The sequence below is a fragment of the Ixodes scapularis genome, unplaced genomic scaffold (assembly GCF_016920785.2).
Source record: "Ixodes scapularis isolate PalLabHiFi unplaced genomic scaffold, ASM1692078v2 PGA_scaffold10__122_contigs__length_95168666, whole genome shotgun sequence".
Classification (NCBI taxonomy): domain Eukaryota; kingdom Metazoa; phylum Arthropoda; class Arachnida; order Ixodida; family Ixodidae; genus Ixodes; species Ixodes scapularis.
The window spans coordinates 91,685,729-91,695,301 of record NW_024609836.1 but is presented as its reverse complement, the minus strand read 5'-3'; the positions used below and the strand labels follow the sequence as shown (position 1 = coordinate 91,695,301).

At 46.2% G+C, this 9,573-nt stretch overlaps 2 protein-coding genes across 2 annotated transcripts; one reads left to right on the top strand and one right to left on the bottom strand.

Annotated features, from left to right (window-relative positions):
* The first annotated feature begins 3,033 nt into the window (after positions 1 to 3,033).
* On the top strand, positions 3,034 to 3,576 carry LOC8027633 (protein Mpv17-like). The gene has a single exon (XM_040211316.2). It carries the CDS (start codon positions 3,034 to 3,036, stop codon positions 3,574 to 3,576), a length of 543 nt encoding a protein of 180 aa, XP_040067250.2.
* A 2,304-nt stretch (positions 3,577 to 5,880) lies between these two features.
* LOC8041030 (protein Mpv17) lies at positions 5,881 to 6,465 on the bottom strand. The gene has a single exon (XM_040211315.3). The coding sequence runs from the start codon at positions 6,463 to 6,465 to the stop codon at positions 5,881 to 5,883; it is 585 nt and encodes a 194-aa protein (XP_040067249.2).
* Positions 6,466 to 9,573: the final 3,108 nt, after the last annotated feature.

The window sequence follows — 9,573 nt, the reverse complement described above, 5'->3', positions numbered from 1 at the left end:
AGGTATACAATCTGAGATGCAGAAACAAGTGAAGCAGAAGAATAGGAAAAGGAAACTAGTTGAGGAAGAAGTTTATCATCCAAATACTTGGCAGTTAAGCTAGTCCAGCGGTTGTTTGCTCCTTTCTCTATCTCCTTTCATCTGTATGAATGTTCCTGTAATTGTATGTTCAGCTAGTTCTTCCCAATGTGTAACAAACTAGCTCAGCTTATCCCCATGCTAAACTATATTTTACCATTACAGTGAGGTTACGTTATCCATGCGTGTTATAAAAAATGAAAAAAAAAGTGTCTCGTTCCAAAGTTACAAATAAATTTTTCTTTTGTTATATGGTTGAATATCCAGTATAACCTTTTTCAAAGCAACGTGAAAAAAAAATGTTATTGCATCACTCATTTGGCTTTGAACACCGGGAAGGAAATAGAAATTCATGAATGAAGAAAGAATAAAACAATTAAAACAGGGACAACACAACCACATCTTTCAACTAGCAACAGACTCGTCTGTTGCTAGTTGAAAGATGTGGTTGTGTTGTCCCCGTTTTAATTGTTTTATTCTTTCTTCATCCATGACTTAAACCAACACGCTCTTCTCCCAAGCAAAATAGAAATTGATGCCTTTTCTTTTCTTCTTTTTTTTTTGTCGAACAAAATGCCCAAACAACAAAAGACAAGAACAGATTTTTCACTTTAAGTTGAATAAGGATTACCTCCACATTGAGCCTTAAGAAAAAAAATCACAACTTTATTTGTAAGCTTTATTTGAGGCATATACATTTTCTTGGATATTTTTACGAATCAAGCGCACTACCTTGCAGCACACGAATCTGATTCTTGCAATTAATTTGAAGAAGGTTTAACTCATGCCTGTCCCACGGGGTAGATGAATTAAATGAAATGTGTGATTTATGGCCCATTTATATATAAATGTTACGAATTACAAGTAATTTACTCTTCTTCTCACCTTAACAGTTAAAGTCAACGATAATTTGAGGCCGCGGTCAAACTGCTGACATATATTACGAAAGACAGCCTGGACACAGTGTCGGAGGCGTGTTTTCTCACTTGCATGACGGTTTTTTTTTTTACATCTGACATACAAAGATTGTCTACAAACAAGATCGAAGCGTACATCTAGTATGCATAAAGTATGCTTCGAAAATAGGTGAGGCATGTCCCATCATGTCTGTCGTCGCTAAGAACGCCGAATAACAAATCACGAAGCGCGAATGTAATTCCAAGCCATGCTCTGGTACCCGGCAGTGACCACGTCGCGTTCGTCCACTTGCGATGTGCGTGCCGTCCTGACCACGAGATTGAGGTGCCGAGCTCTAGCATCCCGACAGCTGAAGAAGCGCGGGGCGTGGCGAGCCGCGTGCATCTCATTATCCCTCCACAGCCAATCAGAGCGCGGTATTAGCCGATGGCAACGCCCAGGAACGAACCACGAAGCAAGCAGGGTGTGCAAGCCACGTCCTGCATTTCTTGGGCATTCAGTGACTACAAGAGCCCATGGTCACTGGCAGATTAAGTAGTGCAGGGCTCGATTGTCACGCATTTTGCCTTCTGATTCGTTCTTCTGCGCTCTTACTGGAAAATACAGCCATCTTATTGGCTGCGGAACGGTTTTAACATTTTAAAAGTATTCGCCACGCCCTGCGCCTTTTACCTTATCAGTGAGTATATATAGTGCAGCACAATGCCCTCGGACCACTAATCACTGGACTTTTCCCGAATCATTTAGCCGATGAGTCGTCCAGCGATCTGCAACCGTGACAGCGATGTCACTTGTGGCATGATACCGATCGGCGTCTTCGCAGACTCAGCCAAATAGATGCAGATCGAGGACCGGAGTTATTGGGTTAAATGCGCGAAAATGTACAACCAGGAACCTCCGAGATTAAACGCTGGACGACGACCACCGAGGAGATCGAACATTATTTATAAGCGGTGTTTTGTCGAGCTTAGTTTTCACAGAGCTCGGCCTTCACCCAACATAGGGCCCATGGAATGAATTGTTTACGTAATCTACCTCTATTGAAAGTGGTGCAGAAACACGGGTGCTGCAGCATGTTGAATTCAGGTCACTAACATAACACAATCCCCAGACGAACGCAGCGCTCGGCCACGTCAACTCATGTTGTTCTAAGGCATCAAATTGGGCCAGTTGGTAAATGTTGTTTACGGTGGGCATAAACAGCTCAAAGAATGCTGACGAAGAAAATACACAAACACAGAACGACAGCAGTGTTCAGTCGTGTTTGTGCTTTTTCTTCGATCGCCGCTCGATCATACCGTCGTAGCGACGGTTTGATCTCATCTCTAACGAATTGGCGTATTTGTTTTTGAATCTATCATTCAAGGAAAGGTACGAAGGTCAATGTCCAGTCTGCATGTTATGACTCTTTTCTTAATGTTTCAGCGTTATATATTTCAGCTGCTCTATGCCCGTAGACTGCACATGACTCCGCATCGACATGTCATGATAGCGTTTTTTTTTTCTTCGTTCGCCATTGCTGTTTGCGTTCGCAGACCCGTGTTGCTGATTATCCGAGTGGGAGATCTATAGTCGAGTGGTGTGAAACAAAACACACTGCAGCTCGGAGCAGAGCGAGCGAGCGTTCGCACTGCAGAATCCTGGGATCCTGGGTTCAATACCCGCCCCTGCCCGTTTTTACCTGGATGAGCACCGTACCGGCGAGCGCTCTCCGGTTGATGTACGTTAAAGACCCCAGAATAACAGTGGTATTGCATTGGCAAAAATTCTCATCTACAGCTGAGACACCAGACGGCCACTGGGGCCGCCTAACAGCGAACGCGATGATGAGCGTCAGCGGAATGTGCTACATAGCGTTCTCGCACAGGTTGCATATGCATAATGTATTTGGCTTGTCTCAATTTTTGTAATGATCCATCCGTGCAAAGTCTGACAGGATGCAGCTGTGAATCTGTTGACAGATTCGCTCTGTCCTGCCCTTTGAACGAAGAGCAACACTCTCACCTACGACAGTTCTATGCCACATGACGTACCAGGATGAGACGTGTCATCTCCTTCTACGCGAGGCTTCTGCAGAGCCATCCGATAAAAACGCAAAGCGTGACGGCGGGTACCATCATGCTCGCGGGCGACCTGACTGCACAGAAACTCATTGAGCGGAAAAAAACCATCGACGTCCACAGAGCGGCAGGCGCCGTCTTCCTCGGGATCTGCTACAGCGGTCCGTTCCTGGTGGCCTGGTACGCCGCTCTGGACCGATGGCTTGTTCTTGGCAGCGGGACTTCAGCGACCGTCAAGCAAGTTATCCTGGACCAGCTGCTTTGCACTCCGGTTTACTTATTAGGCTTCATGGGACTCAGGGGTGTCTTCCAAGGACATCAGTGGTCCAAGATCAAGGAGGACGTGAAGACCAAGTACGCGTACGTCTTGGCGACCAGCTACGTGATTTGGCCGGCGGCCATGGCCATCAACTTTCGTTACGTGCCGCTCCATTACCGCGTTGTGTTCTCCGGCTCTGTGGCCTTTGTGTGGGGCACCTGTCTCTCATACAAGCTGAACACCGCCACGCCAGCTGTGTGATGCACACGGGCGGCGATACGAATGGCGGCGATGCGTGTAGCGATGCTTGCACCCTTACGATGATCCGCAGTGGACGCTGCGAGCCACCGAAGCCAATCCAACGCCGCATATGAGTGCCACGTGGCCTTCGGGAGGAGCGCAGCAACGCGCGGGATACGAAGTTACGTGATATATTCACAGCGATGGATTGGCTAGGGTGGCTCGTAACGTTCGCTGCGGTCGTCTTCAAGACCTCGTGCGACTGCCCAACAAACATGCTAAGCGGCAGCCGTTCCTATCTACAACAGACTTCGTCCACCACAGAAAAAAAAACGGGGGGGGGGGGGGGGGGGGGTAGTAGCTTTCTCTATTTTCCTTCCTGCCTGCGCAACTGTGTTTTGTAGTAGTTTTCATTAAAAAAGGGCCAAAACACACAAAAAACAAAATGAATCGAGAAATTGTCATGTCGTCTCTTTGTCCTTCGCAAATTAAACAGAAAGCCACAGTCACACTGCTGATACATCATACACAAAAGACAGCCTGCAAACAATGTGTGAGGCATGTTTCTTTTCTTGTGTGACGGTCCTGTCTCATTTGTCATACAAAAACACTTTCAGCCTTTCCACTCTGGTGAAGAGGGAAGACCAGCGGAGCTGTGCAATGGAAAGTAACGGCCGGCCGCAAGTCGGCAAGCCAGAGTGGAAAGGCTGCCGCCATCTATGATCGACGGCGGCAACCAGATACGTGGCTTGCCGCCGTCGCTCATAGATGGCGGTAGGTGTCCAGAGTTCGGTGTCTTCATTTCTTTGCTGGGGACACGATCCTGGGGAAACTAGCCCTTAACAGCTCCGCTTTAAAACTGTCTGCAGCAGACATGTTAGAGGCTTACATATGTACGAAGCGAACCTGCTGGAGTCGTGGCCGCAGATTATTTTGTTATCATGTCTGCAGTCACCACCGCGTCTTTTGTATGATCTATGAGCAGCGGGACAGCAGCTTGAAGTCTGGGTCACACTGCTCCTACATCATTCAAAAGACAATCCACGGCAATATCAGTGGTTCGAATTCCGCGTGGCAAGTTTTCATATTAAACTCGTTGCCATGCGGCATTCGAAGCGTGGATCTCGAGGTGACTTGCGTTCGAACCTGAATGCAGACTGTCTTTTCTATGCGATGTATAAGCCGTGTGACTCCGGCTTTAGGGTTGGCGTACCAAAGCAAGGGTAGCGGACATGATCCAAAGAGGGTTAAGGAAAGATGGATCTTTTTCATAAGGGAGCGCTTTTCTAGCAGCTGCTGCGCCACTCATCGCAGTACGTCATAGTATGATGACGTGCTTGGAGCAGGTATTGGGCCTGAAGGCTGCGGCAGCGTTCTCCGGGTACTCGGCCCGGCCAATGTCTAGAACGACTTTGCTTTGGTTCAAAAACGCGATCTGCGCAGGGACAGTGAGAATGTCAAAGGTCATGGTCACATTGTACATAGTGAGTACGGTCTTCTAAGCAACACCGACCTTTGCGCTTGCATTGCACGTTGCAAAAGCAGGGTTGTACTTATCCATTAGACGCTCTCAGCTGCATCCGGTGAGGTTGTGCTGCAGGCACACGGAATCAAATGAAGAGTGCAAGCGGAGACCTGGGCAAGAACCAGACAAACTTTCGGTGTCAGGTTCAACCACTTCACTGGTATGAGAAAGGCAAGTACTGAGCTGTATTAGAGGAATTATTCTGAGCCTCTATCTAAAATAAACATACCCTTTATGGAGGAACGAACCTGAAACTATGGGTAGGTGTTCTTCTCCACGTCAGGACACCGGGCCCTTTTAAAGTAATGGTTTCTATAAAATGAGAAAATTACAACGAGGTTAATTATATGTAAAATTTATTCAGCTCCATAAACGACTCGTTGTTGCAACGATTGCAATAAAAAATAGAAGCTACCAGATACTCTGAACAGTTTTCATCTAAAATTAACATAACGTTGAAGTACTTCCGAGGTTGATGGCAATGGTTATCGCCTGACGAAAAGAGCAGGAGACTGCCGGTCACCTCCTAGTAGACCATGTGTAAAAACGTAGGAATTACTTTAGCAACCGACACTTCGCTTACACACGTAGCTGCTCTCTGCCGTAGCAAACCTTCAACTCATAAAGAAGCTAACCTGATTTGCAAGAAGTCGACTATCACACTGAGGCTTAGAAGCGATTCACTCTCACGTCCTTTCTTCTAGCTTTACTACCCCCCCCCCCCCCCCCCCAAAACCTCCCTCCATCTGGTTTTAATATACGCGAATTCGAACTGAACCATAATAGAGCAGCGTCAGTGTTCAGTTCAGGCCAGTTTTCATGTATTCAACAGTCTTTAGAACTTCAACCGGGTGCTTGGACCGGTTCACCTTCCAGGACAGGTAAGTGTTCCATACAACACCCAGGGAATTGAAGTAGATGAGTCGGAAGTGGCCCGGCACCCATCCGTAGTTTATGAGCTGGACGACAGGCCAAAACATGTAGCCCGCTTTCAAAACACTCACGTAGTCCGCCCAGATGGTCTTTTTAACGTCGACCCACGGCCGCCTGTGCAGGATCGAGAGGATTCCGAGGAAACAGAACAGGGACATCGGCCTGAAGAGGACCTGGTCTGTCAGGAGTTTCTTGAGGACTGTCCTTGGAGCGTTGCCGGCACCGATCTTCCTGTCCAGGAATCTGAACCAGACATACCAGACGGGACCGCGGTAGATGATTCCCATCAAGAAGAACCTGGATGCCCGTCGGGCGTCGATGAACTGGCTTCGCTCGATGAACTTCTGACTGATGATGTCTCCTGACATCATGATCAGGCCCGTGGTGAGAACTTGTGTCTTGCCCGGGTGGGCGCGGATGATCTTGGCGCAGTAAACAAGGCGTGACTTCATTTTTCTTCCTGCCGTCGGGATCCGCTCGCTGTTCCGAGCGTGTGTACTCTAATTTAAATGGCAGCGTCGAGGCTTTCGGTACCTGTAATGTAACGAGCAGCGAAAACCCCACCTGTATCCGGGCGTGTGCAGTGAACTAGAAATCGGGTAAACGAGCGAAATACGCGGTAGGATGACGTCCGAGGGTTTCTCGAACATTTGGAATAACAACAAAAAATGTGACGTGTTTTCTCTTTAAAAAAGACATCGAAAATTCGCCACGAACGATTAAATATCAGGCTACAAAACTAACGTTGATTTAGGCTCTGTTTATTTACGAAATGGCTGCTAGGGTTCTACATTTTGTTTTAGTAAAAAGTATAAAGAACGATGCCAAGGTGGCTTCAACTGACTGCAGCTGCAGCATCTGCTTTGAAAATTATAATAAAAATAAAATCCGCGAATGTAGCGTGATGTTCCGCGGCAGGCGTGTAGAAAACGCCAAAGAGTAAGTAAATAAGCAATATAATGCGAGTAATTACAGTTACGATTGTGGTCGATTGTTCGAGCATTTCTGCTGTGTCATTGATCGGAAGCATAGTATCAGAGTCGCAACTTTAGAGCAAAAAGTATTCTTTAAACCAAACACGCTTCTTTTAGAGTGTACAGAATTCCCTTTTTTTACGAAAAAAAAAAGATTGACTCGTCGCACTAAATTTGTTACGTAAATACGTAATAAGATGTTTCTACCGCCAGGGTCAGATGAATATAACTCGATTTTAATATATCGCAAATTCAGTTTTCCATGCTGCGACAGTATAATTCGACGTGAAAGGGTGGTTGTGTGGTCTATGCGTGTTATAAGAAATATATTAAAAAAGTCTCAATCTAGAGTTACAGATCAAAATCTTATATGGTTTAATATAAAGTGTATCCGTTTTTATGCAGAAGTAAAAATAAAAATGTTAGCGTGACCCGCATGGGACGTTTGACATACGACGCCTAAAGGGAACTAAAATAAATCTGTCTCATTTTTTTTTTGTCCCATCAAATGCTTAAATGAGACGGAAAAAGGAATCACCGTATTTTTTATTTTAAGTTGGAAAAAGCTTAACTCCATATTGAGCCTTAGAGGGGTACGGAAACGAAATTCTGGAGCTCATTTCTTTACTTCAACATGGCGTAGTTAGCAGTAAAACCTCAGAAACATAAAGATTTTTTTAGAGAAAATTCATGTAAAAGTATCTTAAACTGAATTCAAACGATAACCAAAATCCACCTGGTTGTTGGTCATGAATCTTCCATGAAGTATTCGTGACGGCATCGGGCTCTAACAGCAGTGCCACCCTACGGGAAGTACGCTCACTAGTACAAATTACCTAGGCCAGAACGTAATACCAAAGATTTGGCGAAGAAAGCCAAAGCACAGTTGGCCACGTTGGCTTCACTCGGCCAGCCAATCGCTTCCAGTCAGATTTTGTCGTCAAAACCTGACAGGAACACGCTGACGGTACAAACAGCGCTTGTACCGTCTGCGTGTTTCTTCTCCTTCGTCTGTGTTTGTTTGCGCTGTTTTTACATTATGATCAACGAATACCAACTAGCCCAACTCTCGACATTAATTTGACGTCACTGACATCAGGGGCTGATGAACTTTCTTTTTCCAACTTGGCGTGCTGCTTTCAACGTCGTTTCCGAAGAGGGAAGCCGTCCTCTCGAAATGACCCTCGTTCACGTCGCAGGGCTGTTTTTTCAGGTATCCGCTTTTGTGTGTTGCAGTTTTTGTGCGACGATGGGAGAATTCAGGGGTCGTCCCGCCGTCCAACCTAGACGCCATCGACGTGCTAAGTGCCACCGCCTGGACTTTCGCATGAACCTCGATGGACGAGACGGACAAGACCGACGAAAGCGCGCACAACTCCGCCGACTCCGCAATCTCCCGGTGATATGTTACAGCCCTTGGGCACTACATGACTAAGCGAGGCAGTAACGCGTTGACGCCAACAAGTGTCAACGCTCATAACGACAGCACGCTTGGCCCTAGGGAGGCCGATGACGCCGCGGTCAAGTTGCACCATGCTCTTCGATGGCTGATTTTGAAGCGCTCGCCAGAATGGAACATTTAGCACGAAAGATACAGCCATCGGGGATAGGTATATTTTAAGATTCAATTCAGTACCTCTGTAACAAAAACAAAAAGTGGATCTGGTATTTGCAACATTTAATCGAGGTATATATTTTGTTCGATATTTTCACTAAACAAATGCACTGCTTCGCAGCACGAAGCTGATTCTTGCAATTGATTTGAAGAAGGTTGAATTCATATCTGGCCCACAGGGTAGGATAATTAAATAAAATATGTAATTTTTGACAGAATTATAAAGAAATGTAACGAATTACGAGTAATTGTCTTTCCTGTCACGGATCACATACGCGTTTGGTTTCATGTCACAATTCTTAGTTCTCACCTTAACGGTCCCTGACAAGCCGCGGTCAAACTGCTAACATATAATACAAAAGACAGTTTGGGGACAGTGTCGGAGGCGTGTTTCTTCCTTGTATGACGGTTTTTCACATTTGGCATACAAAAACTGCCTGCAGACAAGATCGAACCGTAGTAGATGCATGCATATATCACACATGCTTCGAATATACTTGATGCTTGTTTCATCATGTCTGCAGCCTTTAAGAACGCCGAATAACAAATCACGAAGCGTGAATGTAATTACAAGCCTAACCCTGTGACCCGTCAGTGACCGTGTCGCGTTATCCAACTTGCGACATGCGTACGTCCTGACCACGTGATCGAGATGCCGAGCTATGTGGATCCCAAGTTCTTCTGCTTTTCCCGCAAGGGTTGTGGTAACGTCATAACGTCGAGCTTTGATTGGATCTGATTGGAAGCACAGTGGGTGACCTCAAGGCAGCTTGCTTTAAGGTCTACCCACTATTCTTCAATCAGACACAATTAAAGCTCCGCCTCCTGACGTCACCGCAACCCCTGCGCAAGAAGCAGACGAACTTGCATCTCATTATCGATCCGTAGCCAATGAGAGTGCAGTATCAGCCGATGGCAACGTCTAGGAACGAATTACGAAGCAAACAAAGCGTATGATCTTAATAATAAGC